General features: G+C 39.2%; 1 protein-coding gene across 1 annotated transcript in view; it reads left to right on the forward strand.

Moving 5' to 3' along the window:
- Positions 1 to 3,349: 3,349 nt before the first annotated feature.
- The window catches only part of LAMA2 (laminin subunit alpha 2), a 380,546-nt gene continuing 356,938 nt past the window's right edge, over positions 3,350 to 26,957 (forward strand). The window contains exon 1 of the mRNA XM_050709562.1: positions 3,350 to 3,490. Coding sequence (XP_050565519.1) covers positions 3,397 to 3,490 — 94 coding nt within the window. The 5' untranslated portion in view covers positions 3,350 to 3,396. The remainder of the gene's footprint in view (positions 3,491 to 26,957) is intronic.

Raw genomic sequence — 26,957 nt, forward strand, 5'->3', positions numbered from 1 at the left:
CCAGATAAACCATTACCTGATTTGACTGACATCCTTCTTGAAAGGATGTTCTCACCTCACCCAGCAGTTCTCACCTCAACAAGTGCTAGAGCTGACAGCTTCATATCAGTCTCCATTTTGCCCAGCTAGTCATGATGCTGGGCGTACCAGCAGGCCCTGCAGCCTCTTCTCCCCACTTCTACGGGTTTGGCTGCCTGTGTTCAGAGTGCAGGCATGTGACCTTGTGTCTGGCCATAGCGACAGAGCTGTGTGAGGAAGAGCTGGGAGAAACCTTGCTGGTGCCTCCCTGCTTTGCGTGGGTGCTGCATTTAAATTCAGACCCTTGCCCTTGGTCTCTGCCTGCACTCTGCCTTTCCACCTCAGTGACCCAGACCCTGATTTGCAGAGCTAGCTTTCTGGCTTGACCTCAGATCTGTCTCCTCACTTTGAACCAGTCCAGAGCTGTGGCCTCTTGGCTGATCCTATTTATCATCAACACACCTGCTCTGCTTTCATTCATGTGCTGTGGGACCAAGCCCCACTGAAGAGACCACTACCCTGCCTGCCTCAATGTTGTCTTCACCTTCTTACTCGTTTCCATTTTTGGAGCAGCCTCTTCTCACTGCTTCTTGACAGAGCTTGGCATTTCACAGTATGAAATTATTTCCTGTGGTTCAGATGTGAAAATTGTAGTTGATTTAATAAGCCAGGAGGTTATCCTGGCATATCTTGCCTCTCTGCGTCCCCAAACTATTAAAGTTTATGGCTCTGGTGTACAGTTACAGAGGTGTCAGTGCTGGCTCTGAGTGGTGATTAGGTACCAGGGTATGACAGCAGTGCAGCTGAACTGGCAGTGGGTCCTTACAACGCCAGCTCACATTAAAGACCACACAGGCTCAACAGCAGGAAAAGCCGATTTGAAGAAAAGGTCAGGTAAATAACATATGTTGGGTTTAATATTGGTGTAATATTGATATTTTGGGAAGTAGAGACCTCTACAACCAATCTGCTGTTGATCTTAATAGTTCATGAGTCATAGAGATATTTTGCAGAGACTTAAAAAGAGGAAAACATGCTGAGGCAGACACTGAAAAAGTGCTAGCTTTTGTTTTCAAGAGTAACAGCAACCTGAGAAGCTGCACTGACAACAATGAATTTGAGTCATCTCTGGATATGAATTAAAAGGGTGACAGGATCTGAGTGGCATTTGAACATATAGACAAAAGTATAACCCATTGCAACCCCTGTAAGTGATGAATCCATATCTGAGTCTACTACCTAAGATCTGAGGAGACCTTTACATAAAGCAGAAGACAATCTTGCCTTCAGGTCTCACTTGCAGTTTCCACAGTCTGCTTCTGGAGTGTTGTCTCAAACTCATCCCTCGTGTTTGCAGCCCTCGAAGCCCTGGGAGGGATTTCTCCAGCTAGGGATTTTGTGACTCATGCTAGTCTGGCTGGTACACAGCAGCTGCCACCATGTTTGGCCTAGTGCCATCATCAGTTCTATGCAACTGATAGATGTGCATCTAGAGTCAAACTGGTGTAGACTTGGTCAAATCCCTACCAATAAAACTGACACTGAATTCTCCAAGTTGCAGGCATATAGTTGGGGTGAAGTGGTTTTAATAAAGTAACTTATAACTTATTCCTCTCACATATGTACACAATCCTTCACAGTCAAAGTATTTGTATGAAGAGCATTACATAGGGAGAAGCAGCCACGGGAGATTAAGGACAGTTACCTCTGGTATGGAAACACTTGATGGACTAAACAGAGGCAGTGAGAAAACTGTGGATAGTGCCATAAAAAACATCTCTCTTTCTGTCCCTCACGTCTCACTGTATACTTCTACAACAAAGCAAATAGTTTTTGAGATGAAAACCATCAAGATGAATCTTGAACTTGGGTTTCTCTGTAAGAAGTGCAGAAGGTCACTACACCATCTCTTGGCAAGAAGAACAGAGTATTTTTCATTTGCTTGTGAGTGACAAATGGCTGAGCATATAACAGCATTATTGTTGCTGCATTTTCTTGGGAGAGGAGGCACAGCAGCTTCTAGACTGCCGCGGAAGTGATGGGTGTCCTTTAACAACAGTACAGGCACCAGAACCCAGGCTATTTGGGGTGAAACCTCAAAAGCGAGCCGTTGCAGTGAAGAGAAAGAACAAGTCTACTCAGTGCGGGATGACAGGGGAAGAAACAAACAGGCTGTGTTGCTGGATGCAACAGTCTATTGTACGCAAAATGCTGTGTTCCCTTGAATTTGGGTTTGGAGTAACAAGAGAAATTCACCAACAGAAAAGGCTGTGGTTTGGGAGCTGAAATAGACAATATAACAAATTCAGAAGTCTTTTTCTGCACACCAGACATATCTATAATGTTGCTTAATGTTGACTTCAGCAAGTAAAGATGCGTTTGTGTGCATACATATTGAAGTACTTATGTCGGGAAATACATACAATTGCGAAACACAAAGAATGTTCAGTTTGAAGTGCTGTGCTGGATGGTCTGTGAAGGCACAGGGGTGACTGTGCAAGCCAGAATCAGCCTTATTTTTGTGCCTTCTGCAGTTCAACCAAGTTCTATTTTTCTACCAATCACCACTATTATGCACTTCTTCAATATGCTTATATGCAGGTTCCAAGTCTTGCCGTACACTTCCTTCAATTTTTCAGAATCTAAAGCAGATTTTTTTTTAGCATTTTTTTTCTATTCAGAAAACTATGCAATAGATTTTAATCAGCATTTTAACGCAACATTAATTTTTCCTTTATGCATTACTATGGATTTAATTTTCTGTCACGCATGTAGCAATGACAGTATTACTTCAAGACACAAGTGCCATAATACTTCAAGACAGTTGGGGAAATGTATTTGGCTGAGTTGCAGTTCTAGTTTTCCAATTTTTTTTAAAAAAAATATTTTCACCGTACAGGCATTTTCCTATCTTTTAAGTAACTTGCTAAACGTTCTGTTTTTCAGAAAGTGGACTGGGGACACGGGACTGACGAGCGTCTTTTCACGCCCCCTCAGAGCCGTGACAGGAGGGTGGGCGCCGGGGCTGCGGGCGGCACCGGGAGCGGCCGTTAACAGCGGTTTAACGGCTCCGCGCGCGCTCAGCGCCTAAGCGTCCCCCGAGGCACGGCTCTGGGCGAAGGCCGTGGCGGGGCCGCGGAGCCTCCGGGGCGCGCAGAGCCGGGAGCTACGGCCGAGGGAGGGGGCAAGGGGCCGCCGCGGAGCCGCGTCCCGTCGCGGCGGGGCGGAGAGCGGAGGGGCGGGGTGAGGGGAGCAGGGGTGTGTCCTGCTCCCGGCCCGGGGCAGCGGGGGTCCCTGCCTCTGCCGGGCGGCGGCGGCTCACTCGGCTCGCTGTCCCGCGGCGGGACGAGGCGGCAGCATCTGGACTGTTCGGGAGCGATGGCACGGCAAAGTTTGCTGCTGCCGCCGCTGCTGCTGCTCCTCGCTGCGCTCGGCAGCCGAGGCCAGCCGCCGCCGCCGCCGCCGCAAAGAGGTACAGGGGAGCGGGGAGTGAGGCGAGAGAGAGCGGGAGCCCCGGCCGCGGGTCGTGAGGCGGGCGCGGCGTGTGGCGAGCAGCCCCCAGCCCGCAGGGCTCCTGAGGCGCGGGGCCCGAGGGCTGCTGGTGGCGGGGCAGGAGGGGGCAGCCCTCCGCGGGCTCGGCCCCGCCACCTCACGGCCGCGGCGGGGCAGCAGGTGCGTGAGGGGCGCCGAGCCGCCCTGGGCGCCCCCCAAGCGCCGCTCGGGCACGGCGGTGCCGCCCTGTGCCCAGCCCTCCTCGCCTCGTGCCCGCCTCAGGGAAGGTGCTGAGTGAAACACCTGCGGGCTGCTCGGGCTGCCTTTAGGTCCGGCGGCGATTTGGTGCGCTCACAGAGCGTGTCAAAAGGTGTTAAAAGCTAACCACGAGTGGAGTGGGAGCTGGGTCCGTTCTGTCCTGCGTTGGCAGTCAGTCTCTTACACATACAAACATCGCCCGTTGCACAGTGGTTAGGTGTGTTGACGCTAAGTTTTCTTTATTTATTTTTTTTTTGCTTGCTTTTTTAGTTATTGGTCTGTGAATGATCAAAAAAGGTGTAGAGGTACGGGAGAAGTGAATGTCATCGAATTTACCAGTTCTCGCAGGAAACTCTTAAAAACGCTCTTCAGCTTGCAGTATCCCTTCTACTGCCTGCATTTGCTGCCCTTTACATTTTTAGCCCTGCTAAATAGAATTCAGTAAGGAGATACCATGGGTGTGTTAAAATAAAACTGATTAAGGTCACTGGAATAGTGGCTACTTTCTAGTTGCCCTTGATGCCATGCTGTAAGCTGAACCCACTGGATTATGAATTTTTGGTCAGTTTAGGGTTTACTCTACTTCTCTACTTTGAAAATATGATGCAGTGTCAGTTAAGAGAAAAAAATGTCTCAAGCTGCTGACTTCTTAATTCTAATTTTACTTTGACAGGATAAATGACATTTAATCAAGTATCTCTGTAGAGCAACCCAGGGATAAAATCCCTCCCAGATTTAGGCTGTGGTTGGTTGGATGATGAATTATTGGCAAACACTGAAGACTGAAATTTTAAAAGTAAAGCATTTAAGATATAGTAACTCATGCATTTTTCATATTTTTTTTTTTCCCTTCTGGCTAATTCATTTTTTCAGACAGAAAAATACTGATTTGGCATTTCTTTTAATATTCTCTCTCTCTCTCTCCCTCTCACACACACACACACTTTTGGAGAAGATGCTTTTCTAATGCAACTCTTTTTGTTTGTTTGTTGGTTTTGTTTTTGTTGTTTTAACCCATGCAGTGAAGGGGTATGATCATTATTTTCCTTTTAAGTGAGAAGTGGGTGTCTTGGGCTTTCATCTGCTGTACCACTGGTGTTATAACTGAGTTCTGGTAATCCAGTGAGGAACTCTGGGACTTTTATTGGAATGTTACTGCGATGATGGGACTTTTTAAATCTCACAGTTGAATTCAAGTGCTGGCCTGTCAATTTTTTAAAACATTTACTGTCTTGTAAATTTCTTTCTAAGATCTGTTAGAGCTGCTAGGAGGTGCTAGCACTATGTAGATACCACTGTCCTGCCCAGACAAAGACATACTGAACTCCTTTGTAATGCAGAAAGTTCGAAAAATGTGTCCTCACTGAGTCCTGGGGGAGATGTTACATGTACAAGAGTGTTACTAGACCCTTGGTTTATGCCTTTAGGCTTACAGCTTTTGTTTTTCCAGTTTATAGTTATTTGGTAATATCCGTAACACTGGATGGTGTTACTCTACAATTATTAGCACCACTCAGATCTGTGGAGAAAATTACGTAACAGAGCTGCAATGCTTTGAAAAACAGTGTTTGAGACATCACAATGAATTCCCATGTTGTTTTTTAGAACAGAACAAGAACATTTTGCACCTCAAACATGAGAACAATCTGTAATTTTTTTTTTTTTTAAAGTTGGTAGGAGATTTATTGTGGTCAGAAACCTGGAGTTAATTTTAAGTTTTTTTTTTTGTTTCAGCTACAGATGTTAGTCATTCTTCTTTTGTATGAACACTAAGTAGTCATGTAGAATTTCTCATAAAATGGCAGTATCAGAACCAGGAGGGCATGTGCATTCCGTCACAGTGTTTCTTAAAGGTATGCGTAACTTAGAGTTACGGCAAACTTATTGAAGCACTATATAATGTTCCTTTTAAAACTTAAACCTTGGTTCATCCTCTTTCCCATGGAATGTGAGAGAAACAAAATAGTAAGTGTTTAAAAAGGAGTACCAAATCTGCTTTGGATCTTGAAGAATCCATCCTTTTATTAAAAGAGCTATCATGGGAGAGAACTGAAACTATGTATCTGTGAAAGGTGAGATTGGTAGGGAGGGGGCTAAATAACCCATACACTGCAGGGTAACTTGATCTGTGGTCTCAGCTGCTGAGAGCAATGGATATAGCACATGACGTGCAGGTGTTCCTTCACATCTCAAAAATCTGAATGTAAGATGTGAAATTTCTCCCTTGAAAGGGAAACGAGGGGTGAACATCAACATTATGTTAGCAGAATATCACTGGTGCCAAGCAATGAATCGTGGCTGATTGGCTTGTAGGTGTAGATTTTATAAATGATTTTTCAGGGTGTAGTTCAAAATAGCAATATAGTACATTATATGTATACCCAATATAGTACATCATATGTATATGCTACTAAATATTTTTCATGTAAACTTTTGGTGATCTGGAAATTAGATTTTATTTATTTATTTATTAATGCATGTATACCAGACAGATCTTGGTTGGTTCTAGAAACTCCACTAGGAGTACTGACTGCCACCTTGTCAATAAGACTTAACTGGCCCCAAATCTTGGTGCACTGCTGCCCTAAAAATACGTTGTGATTATTTGTAACTTTTTACTTTGAAATTGTTTTCCATACTGTTTCCTTACAATTTAATAACCAGTTGAGAAAGTGAAAGCAGAGTATATTAATATGGGGTTTAGATTTAGAATGTGAGAAAGGAAAACGCAGTAATAAAAATTCCAACTAAGATATTGGAAACAGGTAGAATTGTCCATTCTGACTAGAAACATAAATTTGTGTGTGTGTATTTTGTTAACATGCTTTAACCTGAAATAATCACAGGCAAACTGGCAGAGGTAGGTCTTCTACAAGAATCTGTGAATTTCTCCAGGCAACAAACAAAACCATAATATGTACTTTATGTTAAAAATCCTTATTATTCATTTTTGCTCTTACAACTTTTTTTTTGCAGGCATCTTTCTTACTAGGTTTGAAGTACAAAGGTCAGAATGGTGGTTCTTTAACCTGTTCCAAAAACCCCCTTTAAAATAATACAGCGAACAATCATTTTTAATTAATTCAAGCTGGAGGAAGAAATTCACCCACGTATGTTCTACTTTCTTATCCAGCTACTTGGACTGACAGTTTTTGGAGATTATTGTAATTTGGAGTAAGAGGCCGCAATGAAATCCCTGGTGTAGGGATTTTTTTTTTCTTTTGGTTTGTCTGTCTTTCCTGAAGTCTATACTCATTATATTTGTAGGTCAGGAACGGTAATAGGATGCAAATACATACAAACGTGAAACTGATTATCTCCTTTTCTTTCCCCACTTTCTTCTTAGACAGTAAGCCTCTGGTTATTGGATATTTTTTCTTTCTGAATGAGAGCTCTGTCTACAATATCTGAGAGTTCTTATGTCCCACACTAACAATAATATGGGAAACCATCTTGCTTACAGATGTAAACTACAGACTAAAATATTTGCTGAACTTTATACTGAATCCATCCATGTCTTTGAAATAGGAAAGGGATTTCCTTGATGCCTGCCAGTAAAACTAGTTCATGAGTGGGCTCCTGCTGATGACTACATGTTATTTTCTTGTACCAGCTACTGTGGTTGATGGCCAGTTCCTGGTTCCTCCTTCACTGCAGTTTTAATATTATCCTTAATCCAAAAGTATAGATAAGAGACAGAATGAAGAAAACGACAATGATGTTTGGACCATTGACTTGTGTACCATGGGTAAAGTAGAGATTAGACCTTTCTTCTTTTTTTATTTTTAGGATTTATTTTTATTAGAAAAATGACAGGATTTACAGAAAAAGTAGCTTGAATTATTGTGATTTTTGTCCTGAGGAATAACTAAAATCTCTGAGGATTGTTGAAAAAAGAAACAAAACGAAACAAATAGTTGTTACTGCCCCTAATTTTTTCGGCAGTTTGGTCTCTGTTAGTCTCTATTTGGTCTCTGTAGCATCACAAGGGTTTTCCTAAGGCCGTGCTCCCTGCCAGATTCCTCTAGCAGACATTATATTTGAATCAGACCTTGTAATAACATTAGACTCTAAAGCAGCTGTAGCAGTATTATGCCAAGGAACTCTTGTGAAACCTCAGGAAGAATGATGAACATTCCCGCAGAGTGGATTATCCAAATACCATTACAACGCCTTGTTCTGTCCCAGCCGACATGTACTTCTACTTCTTTCATAATTCTTGGATTTAAGGTGTAATAAAAAAGAAAATCACCAAATAGTGAACAAAGTATGATTTTTTAAAAATATTTTTATAGCTATATCAGTTTTTATGGCAAATGGGTATATCTTGTAATTCGTCGCTTATCTCAATGAGTGGGGGCAGTGTTTGAGGTCAGTTAGAAAGAAAAAGAAGAATTCTTCATCAGGAGAGTTAAGAGAATAGTTCTAACCATATTGTATTTTTCCCACTGCTATGGGAAAAGGAAGCAAAGCTGGGGGCTGGTAGTTGAACTGAGAGGTGCAAGAAAAAGAAATCAAAATCACTGCTTTTCTGCACATTTCTGGTGAGAGTGAGAGGTGATTTAGGATTTATTTGCTTATCTACAGATACACCAGGCCCTCAGATGAACCCTGAGTAAGAATTTTAGATGGCACTTTCACTTGGGCTGTCTTTAGGTTTTGCTGGAAGATGCTTAACACAGCACTGCATTCTTCTCTTCATGCCAGCTGCTCAATGGTCTGGCATCCTGTTGCACAGAAGTACCTGGACAATTTCTGTTATAGGGAAATGCATCATACTTTAACTTACCTGGAGTGTGTTCTTCACTACTATACAATTTGTTGAATAACTTCTAGGCTGGGAGAAGAAATGGATGAATAGCATTATTTATTCATATCACTGTGCTTCTAAATACATATAATAAAATACTGAGGTTGCAGTGATAACTGTTTTGTGCATTTTCTAAACCTGGCTACAGTATTAGGGAATACAAGTAATCTGGATTCCTCTGAAAGCCAGAGAGCTCTACAAAATAAGAAGAAATCCATGCTTGGTAAAGAATGTGAAGTAACACAAATAAAACATACACGACTTTTGAATTTGGTATTGGAAAACACCAGAATGTGCATTTGTGCAAATCTCAGAGCTGGTGATTTGAGTGTGATTCATTTGTGCATCTGATTTAGTTGTATGAATTATGCATACGTTTTTTGTAGTGGCAAAAAAAAGATGATTGCAGCGTGTCAAAAATACACCAATAGTGAATAAAATAATTCCCATATACAGTCCATGGCATAAAATGAAATATGTTGCTCATTGCCTCTTGACATTGGCATAATTGGACAAAGATTTCTAATAATTATTCCTTTTCAAAGAAGAATGAGTCCTCACACAAAAAGGTTTTCTTTACCATGTAAAGAAAAAAAACACAAACGTGTGCACACACATTCATTTAATTGAAAAAATACATTTGTAATATGCACACTGAATTCTGCTTTTAAGCATAGCATCTTTCTACAGCTGGGCACAGCCTTCTAAATGAATTGCATTTTACTAAGGCTGTGTGTTATGTGGTCTTAGGGGCTGTGTAAGTTGGATCAGCTTCTCCCTCCCTGTCAGTTTTGGTATGGTTATATAGTAAATATGGCAAATATTTTCTAAATTCAGAGTAGGTGGGAAGCTTTTATATGCATACCCTATAATCATTGATTATGCATGCAGCTGCAGTTTCCTCCCCCAGCTGCATCTTTGACGTGGAGAATAAGGTGGTCATTTGCCAGCAAAATTAAAAGTTAAACACTTGTACTGGCTTTGTAGCTTATAGTTAACTAGAGGAGAAAATGCACTGAGCCTGCTTGCTGCATTGGTAGGAGTTATTTAATAGTGACTTTGGAGCTCACAGTTTAATTGGTGAAAATTTTTGTTGCATAGAAAAGTGATGAAAGAGCAATAATAATAATAACAATCAAGAGCTTGAGTCACTTCCTGAGGAAATTGGATGCTATCTCGGAAGAAAAAGGTGGAACTGAAGTTGCTATAGAGTCATGTGTCTGTTCATAGAAGATAGCCTTATCCTTTGGTCAGTGTTGTTTCTTCCCTTGTTTCTCTTCCTGTTGTCCTTCTCAGATGATAATATCTAAAGGGATCAATGGATGCAGCTGTGTTCTAATATAGTGGTTCTTCATGTTACTAACACATCTGTGGCTATTTGTACAGTAATTTGCTTCTATTTAAAATACCTGTTTTTCCTAACATACCTGTTTAAAGCTTCAGGGGTTCAGAGGTGGTGACAGGTTCTTATGCAACTGTTTCACTGGCTTTATCTCCACCTGTTGTCCTTCATCTTGATTAAGTCTGGTAATATAACTCAAAACAGCAAAATTAGAGGTATGCCACTAAGAGAGAGATCAGTGTTTGATTTAGTATGTTATTTTTGATAGACGGTGAAACTGCATGTATAGTTCTTTTCACAGTGTTTCTATGCTTTTCATTACCTATACCAAATCTGTTTTAGGAGAGAGGGTGGCCTTTTCTTTCAAGAGTCATTTTTGGCTTTTAATTTGAACACATACCTTGCTGATATATATGCAGCTGATACGTAAGTGCTCATCTTAAAAACATTGCTTGAGAAACAGAATGAGGATCTTTTTGAGGGGAAAAGTTTGGAGAGAGAGGACTATTTATGTCTGTCTGTAAGAATGAAAATAAAAATAGCTAGGTATTCTGTGAGATGACTGCTAACAGACCAGGCTTTCTGCTTCAGAAATTAAACTTTGCTGGTATTAAGCCTTCTCATTGTATTCCAGGTTCTTTAGGATTAAAATAGAAGCACCATATATTCAGAAGTTGATATGGTGCTGGACCACATGTAGAAAGTGGTTCAGGAATAAAATAGTGGTGATGAGCAAGCTAATGAAAGATGTAATGTAACTTCTGATTGTGATTAGCTTTATAGAGGACACAGATTATTAATGCCAAAAGGTTTTTGATCTATGCAGATACGGGACAGGAATGCTGATTTATTGAGGTGTAAACTCCCAGTATAGGATTTGTTGTTCACATGAATGTGGTTGTGGAGTCAGCTTAGGTATAGAGTTAGCTTGGTTAAGGCTGATGAGTGATATCAGTTCAGTAGCTCTAGGGGAATTTGGCATTTATGAAAAGATGTAAAGAACTTGGTGTGAAAGTGCTGATAGAGTAATGACGTTATATTTCAACCTATTTTTGAAATCAGCCTCCTTAGTGGGAAAATGGAAGCTGGCAAATATGGTTCTAATACTTAAAAAGGTCTCAAATGGTGATCTTGTAGCTATAATTTTAGAACTGAACACATTCATAGACACAAGAAAGAATAGAATTAGTGAATACATGGATAAATATGTTGTGATGGAGAGAGTCAAACTGTTTTTTTAAGGAAGAAATTGTATATTACATGGGTAAGTGTTCAAAGGATTTGTGTTAGACATACTAATAAGCGCTATGCTGTCATTATAGTATGTATACTTGGGCTTTCAAAAAAGCATTTGAGAATATCCCTGAGAATATTTTAAGTTGTAGAGAAATCAAGTGAAATGGGGGAACAATGAATGGAATTGGGGGAAAATGAGTGTGTATTAAAGGATCAAAAATGGAAAAGGAATTAGAGATGGGTGTGTAGCAGAACACCTTGAAACTGCCCAGTGCTTTCTGGACATGTCCAGGAAGCTGAGGTAATGCTGTATGGTGGTGCTTGCTGAGAAAGGTGAGGGGACAGTGGAATGAAAACAGGCCCTGCATGGGCTGAGATGTTCCTGCTCCTTTCCTTTCATTCTGCTCCCAGATCCTGTTGAGTTTTTCTCTCCTTATGATCTGGAAGGTAAGAAGGCTATGAGGGAATAATACTGACACAAATATAATGTTGATTAGAATCAGTGAGACATTTATCAAGGCTAAGCAGTTCCAGCTTTCTCAGTCTCAACTTGTAGGACAAATGCTCCAAGCCAATAATCTTGTTTAGGACCCTTTGCTGGACTGGCTCCAAAATGTCCCTACCTTGTACTCAGCATTTGTGTACTTGAACACAGTACTCAAGAGGTGCTCTCACCAGTGCTGAGCAGAACCTGCGTCAGCCTGCTGGTACCGTTCCTCATAATGCTGGCAAGAATGATGCTGGTCTTCTTTGCTATGAGGGTGCATTGCTGACTCTTGCTCCGTTTGTTAGCCATCGGGACCTTATCTGCAAAGTTGTTTTCCAACCAGTTGGCTCAGCCTGTACTGTTTCCCAAAATATGAAAATTAAGATGCTTCTGATGAAGTGGCAACTTAAGCATACACTGACCCTGATTTCTTGAAGACAGCCTGCATAAATGGCAGGGAATTATTGCTGTGTATATCTGTTCCTGCTTTTCCTTGGGCAGTGAACGCTAGCAACAGAGAGGATACTAGGCTAGATGGACCTTGTTCAAACCTATTACGGTAACTTCTATGTTTTTTTTATTTGTAGTTTAGACTAAAGTTAGCATATTGCTGACATAGGTAGAAGACCTGTGGGAATGGTGTTAGGACCCGCGGGAATGGTGTCAAGATGCGACAGGGGAGGTTCAGGCTGGATATCTGGAAGAGGTTCTTCACTGAGAGGGTTGTCTCACACTGGAACAGGCTCCCCATGGACGTAGTCACGGCACCAAGCCTGTCGCAGTTTAAGAAGTGTTTGGACTGTGCACTTAGTCACATGGTGTGAATTTTTGGGTAGACCTGTGTGGAGCCAGGAGTTGGACTCAATGATCCTTATGGGTCCCTTCCAATTTGGGATATTCTCTGGTTCTAAGACTGAAGGACAGCTTTTTAAAGATTTTGACGAAGTATGTGCCTGGATGGGATGGAATTAATATTAAATTGAACTGATAGAGATGAACAATGGTGATAATGGAAGCTGTTCAGTAACTCGTTATAATACTAGTAGTGGTCTGCAGAACCTGTTCCCTTCAGTTAACATAAGAAGATGCAATATGCAGGTAAAGAGGATGCAGCCAGTTTCTTATGGCTCAGCTATTAAAGATCCAGTAATTAATAAATATTCTGCTTTATGTAACTGTTAGCTGCTATGAGTACTCAGGAATTCCAGTTCTACAGAAGATCATTTATATACCATCACTTTCCAGGAGAATCTCTTCATCTCTGTGTAAGATGGGATAACTTGTAGGCAGTCTTCTTCAAAGGTGATGAAGCTCCAATGTAGAGACTGCTTTTTATCTCCTACCTCAGTTCTGTGCATCTGTGAAACAAACCAGTGGCTCATTTTTTCATGCAAGAAATTCTCATTTGTCTCATTTTCCCTTCATTTTAGTTTTAAATATTTTCATAAGACTTTTGTCTGGAAATGTGAAAAATCATAGCACAGAAAATTCTACTGCACAAACACTTTCAGTAAGTTAGGAAAAGTAAGGCTGAAATGGCTTTGACATCAGTTGTTGCCTTAGCTTACTGGTAAATGCAAAGTAAAGACAACTGCTACTATGACACACATAATGTGGACATTACCTATTACCCCTCTCCATCAGTTATTACCAATCTGTATTTGTGTTTATATATTGCTGTTAAGAAAACAGGCAGTTTTCTTCCCAGTAACTGTTCCTCAGGTCATCAGCTGTGTGCAAAAGAAGCTGAATGGCCTGAGTAGCATATGCCTATGATTACTTGGCATACCCCCAACGTCGAATGTGACTTGAGCATTTATACTGCTCAGGTGCATGCCTTTGAATGTGGAGTGTGTAGGGCACTGTTCTAGACTCTTCTTGTCCCACAAAGTAGAGCTATTTCTAGGAATTAGAGTAGATTTTTGCAACACAGTATGAAAATATTTCCAATTAATTAAAAATACACTGATGAGTTAATCCATTAATTGACACAAGTACCTCTGTAAAAAAAAAAAAAGTTCCCAAATGAGTCACCATTAAGACATCTAGAATGAGTTGAAATTGCTCAATCTGCTTCACAAATTTGAGTAATTACTACATTTCATGTTAAGAAGTCATTATCTTCTACAGAACAGACCTTTAAATCATTTCTAGATTTAGTGTAAAAATGTAGTATCTGTCTACAGTATGATAAAGCCTGGGCAATTGTTTTCTAGAAGTGAAACAATTTATTTATTCTATGCTAAACCAAAACCACAGAGAGTCCAAGGAAATAATTTTCCCTCATTCACTAACTGGCTTTCATTTATGGCTGTTAGTTGAAATATCTGAGTAAAATACCTGATACCATGTGATGTGTACTCAGCTTAGTGAGAAAGTTAGGTTTGTTTGAAGTTACAGCAAAATTCTTACTGCCTTCCTCGAGGCAAGAATTTAATTCCTGGTCTTTATGAAAGGAGTATACAAGCCAGTACACAACATTTTGTTCTGTCTTAATGTTCTGCTGAACATATGTGTGTAAGCCATTTATTTCTATTATGACTGGAAGAACAAGAGGACCCAGAGGGTCCCAGAGCTGTCAGAATGAATAGCTAAGCTGAAGCATTAGCTGTAGTTGAAAACTAGTGACTGAGTCCCAAGGGAGAGTGATTAAGAAGTGTTCTTTCCTGTTTAAATGAGACTTTGTTTCTATCTTTGTGTCAGCTCCCTTGACTTCATAGTGTACCTAAACAGTGAACAAAGACAATTAGATTTTAGGATAAACTTATTGTCAAAATGGCATGAGAGGGGAGGCTCTTTAAAAGGACACACACAGATCCATAGTGATCTTTGTTAGGAATTAAATGTTTCCGTGTCCAAGCTGAAATCTTTTCACTGTATCTGCTGGGTAGAAGAAACAGCTCTTCTGAATCTGTGAGAATCAAAGCAATGAATAGCATGTCATCAGATGGTATTTCCAGAATCCCACTCTTGTGTTTCATGAACGTTCATCACTCCTACACATCTGCTTTTGAGTATATGTGTGTTTTATGAAGCACTTGACCAATGGTAGTTTCAAACAGGCATTTAATTCTTTATGTATATTTGTTGTAATTTTTACCAGTGCAATAAAACTTCAGTAATGGATTCAGCCTTTATTGAATAAAGTGTCTTAAGAAATAAGCTCAAAGCTCAAAAGTGGTTTTTTTTTTTTTTTTTTTGTTTTTTTTTCTAGGAGTATTTTGTTCCATTTTTATTAACAAAGCTTATTGTGTGGCAACTTATTTTTGATTTTAAGCTGGATTTAATGTGTAAGAGTAAACAGATTTTAAAATATGATGCTTCTCAGTGTTAGTTTCCACTAGGGAATATAATTAGCATGAAAGAAAATGAATGTATTTGTTTTGAAGAATCTACTCCTTTTTTAAGCAAACACACATTTTTTTTCTTCTTGAATATCTTTGCAGCTTTTATTCTAAAACAAACTGAAGTTTTTAACTGGTTGTTGTTAGTGGATGTTATATCTTACTCAATTTTTTTCTCTATCTTCTTATCTCAATTTTTGTCCCCAGTGTGCTGTACCATACAGTTGGAGGATTTTGGTTTCATCACAATATATGTTCCTCTGCCAACATACATAATACAACATAGATAATGTTTAGAATTACTGTATATGACTAAGCTGCATTACAATTCCAACTGAAGTAATTTTCTAGGACTTTGAGACTTTGGGAACAGTTTTGAGATAATCAGTAATTTAAATGTTAGACTATGGATATATCTGAGCTACAGACCAGGTAGTTTAAAGCAGACAGATTGGCTGCTAGACGTGGCCTAGTTGTGGCAAAATAGACTGATGGACTCTGAGCAGAAACAGGTAGGGAGATTTTAGTGATTCTGCCATACGTTGCTGTTTTAAGTAGTATTTTAAAGAACATTCTTGATTAGAGACGGGGAGGGTGTTTCCCACCCTTACAAGAAGCCTATTGTGTTCCAGTATTGTTGTTACTCTTGCATCCCCTTTCTCTGTGGAATGTATCTGCACAGCTTTTATTAACAGAAATATCTGTCTAGAGTAGATGTGTACTTGGAAGGTAAGCTTTCTTTCCAAATTCATAGCTGAAGCTTGTGCTCTAATATTTAGGTAAGTGCATCATGCTTCTGATATAATGGGTCTATAATGGAATACATAATTATTTTTGTAATTCTGTTAACGTTATTAAATCTAGTAGGTTCAATACTTATGCTCACATACCCAGTACCCTGAGCTGGTGGAAAGGGATGGGGAGCAGGATGTGGCCCTCACAATCCACGAGGAAATGGTTGGCGACCTGCTACAGCACTTAGATGTACGCAAGTCAATGGGGCCAGATGGGATCCACCCGAGGGTACTGCAAGAACTGGCGGAAGAGCTGGCCAAGCCGCTTTCCATCACTTATTGGGAGTCCTGGCTATCGGGGGAGGTCCCAGTCGACTGGCGGCTAGCAAACGTGACGCCCATCTACAAGAAGGGCCGCAAGGTTGACCCGGGAAACTATAGGCCTGTTAGTTTGACCTCAGTGCCAGGGAAGCTCATGGAGCAGATTATCTTGAGTGTCATCACGCAGCACTTGCAGGGCAAGCAGGCGATTAGGCCCAGTCAGCATGGGTTTATGAAAGGCAGGTCCTGCTTGACGAACCTGATCTCCTTCTATGACAAAATGACACGCTTGGTGGATGAAGGAAAGGCTGTGGATGTGGTCTACCTTGACTTCAGTAAGGCTTTTGACACCATTTCCCACAGCATTCTCCTCAAGAAACTGGCTGCTCGTGGCTTGGACTGGCATACACTTTGTTGGGTTAAAAACTGGCTGGGTAGCCGGGCCCAAAGAGTTGTGGTGAATGGAGTTAAATCCATCTGGAGGCCGGTCACTAGTGGAGTCCCCCAGGGCTCAGTACTGGGGCCAGTCCACTTTAATATCTTTATCGATGATCTGGATGAGGGGATCGAGTGCACCCTCAGTAAGTTTGCAGATGACACCAAGTTAGGCGTGTGTGTCGATCTGCTCGAGGGCAGGAAGGCTCTGCAGGAGGATCTGGATAGGCTGGAGAGATGGGCTGAGGCCAACTGTATGAAGTTCAACAAGGCCAAGTGCTGGGTCCTGCACATGGGGCGCAACAACCCCAAGCAGTGCTACAGGCTGGGAGAGGAGTGGTTGGAAAGCTGCCTGGCAGAGAAGGACCTGGGAGTATTGGTTGATAGGCAGCTGAATATGAGCCAGCAGTGTGCTCAGGTGGCCAAGAAGGCCAACAGCATCCTGGCTTGCATAAGAAACAGTGTGGCCAGCAGGGCTAGGGAAGTGATTGTCCCCCTGTACTCGGCTCTGGTGAGGCCGCACCTCGAGTATTGTGTTCAGTTTTGGGCCCCTCGCTACAAGAAGGACATGGACGTGCTCGAGAGAGTCCAGAGAAGGGCAACGAAGCTGGTGAGGGGTCTGGAGAACAAGTCTTACGAGGAGCGGCTGAGGGAGCTGGGGTTGTTCAGCCTGGAGAAGAGGAGGCTCAGGGGAGACCTCATCGCTCTCTATAGGTACCTTAAAGGAGGCTGTAGCGAGGTAGGGGTTGGTCTATTCTCTCACGTGCCTGGTGACAGGACGAGGGGGAATGGGCTCAAGTTGCGCCAGGGGAGGTTTAGGTTGGATCTTAGGAAGAACTTCTTTACTGAAAGGGTTGTTAGGCATTGGAATGGGCTGCTCAGGGAAGTGGTTGAGTCACCATCCCTGGAGGTCTTTAAGAGATGTTTAGATGTAGAGCTTAGTGATATGGTTTAGTGGAGGACTTGTTAGTGTTAGGTCAGAGGTTGGACTCGGTGATCTTGGAGGTCTCTTCCAACCCAGATGATTCTGTGATACTAACTTATTTGTGGGTCTGGCAGCTTACTGAAGGGAAAAGATGCGGTGCACACACCTTGGAATAGTTTGCTCATCATTCAGTCTTGAGCCTGAGAAAAAAGATTCAGGGGGATTTCAATAGGCCCAGCAACAGCAGTGCTGTGTCTTGGAGCTGTGTTGTTGGATTGTGAACCGACTTCCTTCTTCCTCAGAAAAAGGGATGGTCTTTACTTTTTTCCGAAGGAACGGGTGCTCTTCTCCACAATATGCTTTTAAAAAATAGCAATATTTCTGAAGATAAGTGCGCTCTGGATGGTCTATTGTTACATTGAATTATTTGAAATGTGTGATACAGTGTTGTTTGTTCTCTTTGAAATCTGTGATTGATCTGCTTGAATCATACTCACTTTGAAACTATACATTTTTTTACACAGGTATTTAGATCAATTAATGGATTAATTCGTCAGTGTATTTTCAGTTAATTGGAAATACTCTGTAGAGATATGTGTATTTCAAAGATATTGTTATTTCAATCTTTGTGAATGTGAGTGAGTAGCCCCCCCCGTATGTATCAGTTGATTTAGAAAACATAAACATGACAAGTATGTGTTTTTAAAATGTGTTATTTGTATTAAGGTGATCCTCAGTGGTGTGGAGAGGAGGGTGAAGCTGGATGTAGTAAATGCTTTGTAAATTGTTAGAGATACTGTCCTTTATTTAACCTGCTACACTTTCAGTGTTATTTTACAAATGCTTACGTGCTCAGTATGGGATTTTTGAAAAACATCCACTTATTGTTATTAGCTGAACGATTTGTTTTTGCAGAGTCAGACCCTAGAAGGACAAGTAATATATGAAGGATGTAGAAGCTTAGTGACCTCCTAAATCAGATCAAAATACATCTTTTTGTTTTTGCTAATAAACTACTGCAAACTTGGTATTTGAACAACATAAGCAGGAAGTTATACATTTAAATAAAGGTTAAAAAATAATGTCCTAGATTTGCATCTGGATTTTGTTACTAGTCTCAAGATGCTACCCAGAGCAACAGCATGCAGCATGGGAAATCTGATAATGTTGTGAATCTTTCAACATTATGCATTCTAATCTGAGCATGGTTTCCTGTAGTATTGCTGATATGCCAGATAAAACAAGCCTGGGTCCAAAATCAACCTCTGTTATAAATGGATGCTCTTTGTTATCCATATTTGTGCTGTAATATGTGATTAACTGTTTCCTATCAGAAAAGTAGGAACATTATTTCGATTTTGCTTCTAAATGATAAGCAACTGCAACCTCCATGACTGTTTAGTTCAAATGAAGTTAAATAATATCGTAAATAAATAATATCATTTTATGCTACATTTAAGTGTAGTAGTACTTTTATTCAAAGCATCATCTTCAGGGTAACAAACCTTTTTCATGTTTCTTCAATGGAAGTAAAACTTTCCACCATGGTGATGAAATTACTGTGATTTGACCTCCTCAAAATAAGCATTTTTTTTCTCATTTTGTTGAAATGATGTACAACAAATTACATTGTCTGTAAAATTAAACTCCAACAGCAAAATTTGGTATGCACAAATAAAATAATTTATTTTGCTGTCTCTTTTTCTGAGTGCTGAATAGAATTTGTGAATAAAAATGTCAAGGTCTGGTCCCTTCCCATCCATTTGTTTGTTTATTTATTTATTTATTTTGCCTGGGCAGTCTTCCATCAGAGGGCTACAGTGCGAGTTCCAAAACCAACATTTCAGTATTAAACTACGAGAGAGCTTTGGTGCCTTTCAGCTCTAAAATATAGAGAGTTACACAGTAGTCCCCTATCTTACAAGATGGTCAAATTTTTTAAAGGATCAAGAAAGTTTTAGAGGAATGATGCTCTCTCTTATGCTATCTTAACATTTTATGTCTTTGTTAGCTCAATAAGGTATTTCAGTAGCATAACCAGGAGAGGAAAAAAAAAAGGAAAAAAAAACCAAAACTATCACAGAAACTCAGGCCATTGAGACATAAAGTGTTGGGGAAGTATCTACGCCAGCTAACGCTATGATTGTAGTTTGATCAGGACAATACTCTTTCTATTAAATGTTAATATAGTTACTTTCTTTCATACAACATTTCAGAGTAGGAGTATGAGGTACTCTCTGATTTGTCTTCTGAAGGAGACTTGCTCTTGTCTAAAGAGAGAGATTAACTTCTACCAATTTAAGTATTCCACTTTCTCATTTGATGCCCTGGTACTGTTAGAAAAAAAAAAAAGGCAGGTGAAGTGGAAAAAATTAATACAAGTGAAAGAAGGATTATGTATTTAGTAATTGAGACCTGTACTGTGTAGATAGAAGGACAAGGAAATATAAGTGAGAATATTGTTGTTGAAGTTACAATATACCTCTTATGCTGAACATCTGGACTAGGTTACTCTTCATGGCTGAAAAGCCATGCTTCCTTTTGCTCTCTCTGGGCCAACTGAATATTCAAGAATTCACAGGAGAACAGGTTCAGTAGAAAAATAAAAATACCTACTCTCTCTCTCTGTCCTTCACCACTAGTTTGAAATGTGGGCCAGTGTCCTAATAGACGGAAACCATGCATTTAAATCTTTTTAGACAAATCTGGATAAAGTTTCTGTACTGAGGCCATTCAGTTTGTTTGAGCAATACATTTCTGAAGCCTTATTTGATGTGGAAGAGTGGAGAAATTTACAAATCACGTACCACATGGTAAAGGTGACAGTAAATGAAATCTTAGAAAATGAGCATTACTTGTAGTATTGCTAAGACTGAAGCTGAAATAACCAGAACTGAAACAACTCAGAAACTAAGATATATATATTTTTTTAAGTTCAATTTTTTTTAATTTTTTTTTTTTTAGCATTACCATATCGTAGTACAACTGGATGGAGATATTTTCCCCATATTTTCCTACTATTTATGTAGACAATGAAAGTTTATATGAAAAAGCGATATAAATAAAGTTTTCAGTGGCAAAACTTAGAATAGAAACCAACTAACAATGCCTTCTCTAGCCACTTTATTACACAACTATACTCACATAGAGATGTTTTTAATTTGCTGTATAGCTCAGTGTTTATGAAAAGAAATTACAGCTGTAAAATATTGCTTGCAGCTGTAGTTATTGTGCAGTGATATTAGTTAAAGATTGCTATTATGGAAGGAGGAGGAAGCATATTTCTAGTTCTCATTTTGAAATGTATGGAGGTTGAATTCAGGAAATAGGTATGATGTTGACTTTTATTTTTAATCCCAAGGGGAGATAAGAGCAGGAAAACCTTGTTCTCCTCATGGTGGAACAGTGTCAAATGATAGTTTTCATCCTCCAATAATTTAATTTCATTTAATCTAGATTATGCAGACAGTTCTGCATACACATACAAAAATTTCAGATTTGTAAAATATTCCAAATACTATCAGGGAAGAAAGGATGAGAACATGGCAGCTTTGAAACACTGACAGCCACGTGCCTGGGGACTCAGGAAGTCAGAAGCAGATGATTTTCAAACTTTGCTATGGGAAGACTGTTACTTTTTCCTGACTACTTTAATTTTTATATTTCTGAAAAATAAATTAGCCCCAGAAATCTGAATCATATTTGGAGTTTTGCTTTTTTATTTATAAGGCAAAGAGAGTACCTAGTGCCAAGGTAGAGATGTCTTAATTCATTGTGATTTTCTGTTATTATTACTAAACAAACCAGCCTGGATATAAACCGAGTCTACTAGAACATTAGACAACTTTTGGTGGCTATTCTATTATTTTTTTTTATTTTTTTTTTATTTTGAGGCAGGAGGAAATGAGGGAATTTTAGATCTCATAGATTCTTCTGAAAGACTTTGTGATTTATAGCAAGGAGTAAGTTATGGCATACGTCATGAAGTCTTCTGGGGAAAAGTGGGAAAAGGTACAATTCTTTTCTCAAATCTCCAAGGGCACAGGATATGATCAGAATTTTTGGAAGCATGATTTTATATTGTAAAATGGAAATGTTGCGTACAGAAAGACAAAAAAAAAGATTGCATCTGTGTAGCATGACAAAGCCTGATTCTTGTTCTGAAAGGAGCAGCTGTGGTCTCCATTACCTTCAGAGAATAGGTGTGGTTCATGCTCACTACCTCACCAGATCTGAGTAGATTTATTTGAAAGGAATTTGGCTACCTTGCCACTGAACTTCAATAAACAAAAGAAAATGCATGCGCTTTCCTTTGAGATTTCCTTGTACTTTCTTTCTAGAGCTGAGACAACAGAAGATTCTTTGCCTTAATAGCATAAGACTAGAAAAACAACTATTACTGGAAAGTCTGCTTGTCCTTTTGAAAACTGCAATTATGCAATTTTCAATTTTTTCTTGTAACTTAGACATCAATGCGTATGACCTCCATGCAATGGTCATGACTGCTGTGGAGGTTTTTTCAGAACATATGGCCAATGGACTAGCACAATTTAATGCCCTTTCAGCATGGTAAATTTTTTGGCGTGCAGTTTTAAGGAAAGGCCTTGAGAACTGCAGAAGGCAGGATTTGTAAAGCCTTTCCTTAAAATCTCTGTGGCATGTGGAACACACAAAAACATATCTGATGAACATAGGTTTCAATGAACATTTTTCAGTAATGTCATTAATATTGGATAAACTCCAGATACTTGTTTCTTTAAAACATTTTATTAGAATTTAATCATTTTTAATTGGGTGAAAGCCAAATTAAAGAGGTGATTTTTCTTTTAAATTTTATTATTATTTTAAAATCCAGATACTAGTGGGCACAATGAGCAATTCTGGACACTTGACTTACTATTTGTACTCCAAAGAGTTTAGATGTTATTTCAAGATTTGGGAAATCTTGAAACTGACTTTCTGGACCCAATTTCCTGATATGGAGTCTTTTCCTGAATGAGGGAATCCTTATAACATACACATAACATATGAATTTAGTTAGACTTAGAATTTTGAAGCAGGTATGGTTTTCTTTTGCAGCAAAGAAAGCATCAGACTTAGGTGCAACAGTAATGGTCTTGGAAACCTCTGGGCACGGCTCCACTAATGCTGTTTTGGTGCTTGGCACGTAAGAAAAAACAGGTGAAGATGGTCTATGTATCTGTGTGTGGTACTTGTACTGGGAATCACAAACTCAAGAGAATTTTATCTTTAGTCCTTTGGCTTGTGTTTTAATTTCTAAAGAGCTATGTAGATTTCGGCCCTGCAACTTGTTTTCTTAAATGAAAACGTGAAAATGAAATGCTGCTTAAATCTTTTTGTATTGCTGTAATTTTTATTTCCCCCCACCCCCCCACACCCACCCCATGGTGCAGTTTGATCTAAGTTAGTCTTTGATATTGTAGTACATCACCCTCATACTTAAGATGAGTAACATAAGGCCTATGAGAATAGATGAGATCATCTGTTAGACCAGCTAGTGTACTTAGGGAAAAATGAATGAGCTTTCTGAGTGCATGAGTCCTCCTTCAGATATAAAGAAGGTATCTAAATAATACCTCTATCTCATTTGAAAACACAGAAAAATGTTGCATCTGCACCTTGTAACAGTAGAACTTGTTTGGAACCTCAGCAATTACTTATGAGGTGACATTTTGTGATCTACTAATAGCCACCTTCCCTTGGTACAGAACTCTGTTCAGGAAAACATGAGAAATGACTTGCAAGTTGGGGAAGTGCAACTTATAGGGGTGGCAGGATCTTTAAACAGATAAATGGGTGTACTTCGGGGGAGAAGTAAAAATTGCACTAACATGAACTTCAGAAATCTTCTTAAAGGCTTTTGAATAATGATAACAGGTATATTACAGACAGAAGTTACCTTTAGTGCGTGCTATAGATCTGTCCAGGCATTTAAGTAGGAAGTATATATAATTATTTTCCCTCTGGGTGCTATTGCTATATGTACTATCCTGTATGTCCCATATATTTTGTCTCTGTCTAAGGTACTTTGAAAAGCTCTCTTTTAAATATAAGACACTCAACTCAATATTCCTGGTGGTATTAAAAAAGCAAGATAACTGCCTGTTTGTCTGTGGCCTCTGCAAAGACATATATTCATGAAGTCAAAAATACTCATGCTTTAAAACTCATATAGTAGTCTAGGCTAGACTTTGTCAGGGAGAATGTTCTGCTACCAGTACCGTTACTTAAACTGCCTTTCTGGGAATATGGAATGACTGCAATTACAGTCAATAATATATTGAACATTATAGCTGAAGTAAAATAAAGTTAAGCCACATTTGACAAAGTTAACAAGTAAATATAATACAGATAACTCTTTCCTTCCCTCCTATATTTGAGTAGTGATAAGTGCAGACATGCTGTGAAAGTGCTGGTAAAGTGTATTTCTCTGCAGGTCAGCTCAGTGGTACTCCTATATGAAAGATACCCAGGCTGTAGTTCTGATATATGGCAGCTCCGGCTTAAACTAAACATGTTCATTTGTAACATAATGCATACACAAGGAGTCTTCCTAGCAGTGGATTCAGTGTTCAATATATTGCGTTAAAAGCTGTAATGTTTTATGCAAACAGATTATTTTTACGTGTGTATATACATAGAAATAAATATTTATATAATTATGTAATAATCTCTATATACTCTGTATAGCTTGAGCATAATATATCTATTAATCACTGTATTCAAGGGACAGTAGGGATGTTTTATGTATTAAAGAAACTAAATTAAGATTGAAAATATATTAGTTGAAGCTTAATCTATTTCTTGAGCTATTCTTGTTAGTGTCAAGTAGTCAGAGAATTACCAGTGGTGTATATTAAGTAGTAGTGACATTAGAATATTCTAAATTTTAAATTCTAAATATTCTGTCAATTGCTTGCCAGTATTATATAGCATGTAGAGGTAGTGGGAAAAAAAAAAAAAAAAAAGAACTGGCAGTTAAAGGCTGAAATCCAAGAGCTTTGATTCTGTACCTGTCTGGCTACAAAGTGCATTGAGGCTATGTTGCTCAATCAATACCTAGCACCAAGGTAACTAGCCCAATCAGGTATGTTTCAAATGTCATACATTTTTCAGTTCTATTTACAGTGCAATTTGGAATGCTGGTTGCTTTGACAAGCAACTGGGAGCTTTCCTACCTCTGTCAAGGTGCCATTTCGCTGCTTTGCAGTATCAAAACAGTAATTCTTTGACTACCTAAATCCCATTCATGCTTCACACAATCATTTAATAAAATTAAGATGGAGGAGCTTTTTTATCAGGATGTGTATCTTTGGTGGTATCCTAGAATCTTTTTATCTACGTGAGAAAATAAATTCTGACCTATTTTGTGTTTGTTGGAAAGAAAATGGAGTCAGCAGAAGGTGTCCTACCCTTCAGTCATGAGAGAAACAGAAACACAAATGCTGTGTGGCCCTACTCGCTGTACTCTTTACTGAATAAATGAATATGTAATAGTGATTGTGTTTAAAATTTTGTGAACTCCTACAGAAACAGGAGTTGGCTTTATTTGAGTGCTGATTTGAGTGGCTTTATTTGAGTGGAAGAAGATGATGGGCACAGACAGAGCTGAAAAGTAGTTGTTTTCTGAGGAGTATGGTCAGGATGAATGGAAGGATTCAGACAACCTTTACACAGGCATGTTCACAGACATTTAACATTCTGTTTCTGCCATTTGGGCCTGTGGTTTGCTCTGTCATGCTCCTAGTGGATAGACCTGTGTGGTGCTAGGAGTTGGACTTGATGATCCTTATGAGTCCCTTCCAATTCGGGATATTCTATGTTTCTATAATTCTACTGGCATATACTCTTACTATGTAGAAGCAAAATCTCCACTTCTTGCTGGCACTGCACACTGTCCTCATGATGTCTCAATAAAACAATGTTCTATACCTGCAGAAGACAATTACTATTTGCTTTCAAGATATTTGAGCAGCGCACAGTTTTCACCGATAGATCAGTTCTTAGCTTTTCTGCTCTGGTCTAAAAATAAGTATATATTTTAGTCTTTATCTTGAATGGCTTTAACCAGATTTCTAATTTTGAGATTTGTGACTTGAGCCTGCTTTACTTCTTAAAGTCCCATTGCCTAGCAGTACATACTACTAACTTTGGAACAATATCTTTATTTTCTAATGTTGTTGTCTTGCTATGATATGTTTTACTTAATACATACATTATACTTCACATGTTCATGTATGAAGTTCAATACTGCTGACATTCTCAAAGCCGCAGCGTGCACATGTTCAGTGTTAGATTGTGCCTTTGGAGTAAGGGTACAGGAGGTACAGCTACTCGGAAACACAGTTCCATTCAAGTTACCAGGTTGCTCAAGGACATGATACTACCTTTGTTTTTCTCCCAAAGCTGGCTGTGCATTTGGCCACCTCTGCTCTCTTCTGAAACCTGTGAAGAAGTATATGCTTATTTTGAGGTCCTGGTCAATGTATCACAGCTGATACCCCATGTAACCATCTATCTACCATCTGATCTATAATTTCATACCTTTTAGATGAAAATATGATGTATGTAGTTTCTTAATTTTAACTGTTATGAGTAATACAACTTTTCCATATATTTCTACAAGAACTTCATGATGTCACTTCTTTTTAAGTACGGTAGTGTATTTGCTGTTGGAGGGAGAAGGTTTCTAACAGTTGTCTAGTGTTCTACAAGGTGGGTCGGACAGATCTTTTCTGTTACTGTAATTGCAGTTTGTCACATGTCTTGTAGATGATGTAACATGCTATTGTGCTTAAATTTGCAAGTGGAAGGATTAAAATTGCACCAAACAAATTGAATGTTTTACTAAAGGACCTCGTCTCTCCATTTTCCTCATCACCTGACTTCACCTTGACTCAACATTACTAGCATACATATGCAAGAAGCATGAAGTATTATTCATTTTAGGACGCGTTTTTTATTCTGTGTTCACCAACTCCACAGAAGCTGCTATGAATTATTGAATATATATGTAGGACTGTGCCATAGCTGTGTAAATGAGATATTACGAACTGTGGTTCTGCTTATCCAGTAAAATTTATAGGCACAAATGAAGCATTTCACATTCATTTCAAATGATTTGTTCATGGCATTTGCTTATCATAGTCAGCACCCTTGTTGTGAAAGAACCTTCTAGTTTTAAGTGTCCTAACATGTTAATTGCTTTGCTTTGTGCAATTACTGAATGGTCTGCTGGTGTTTAGAAAAGTTTTGTAAAAAAATCATTATTATTTAGGTGATGAAATATTTAAGGAAAGAGATGGAAGATTACAAAACAATATCATCATATTCTCATATCTTCTTGCTTCCCATACTGTATTTTTTTATACATTATATATTTCATATACATTAATTACCATTATATATTTCTTATACGTAATATATTTCATTTACTTATTCTTTAATGAAAGACATAGGGATGGTCACTTAACTGTCCTTAAGGCCTGCCACAGGATGTTAAGACTCTCTTTGGACTACTCTTTGGTTTGCATT

The sequence above is a fragment of the Cygnus atratus genome, chromosome 3, assembly GCF_013377495.2.
Source record: "Cygnus atratus isolate AKBS03 ecotype Queensland, Australia chromosome 3, CAtr_DNAZoo_HiC_assembly, whole genome shotgun sequence".
Classification (NCBI taxonomy): Eukaryota; Metazoa; Chordata; class Aves; order Anseriformes; family Anatidae; genus Cygnus; species Cygnus atratus.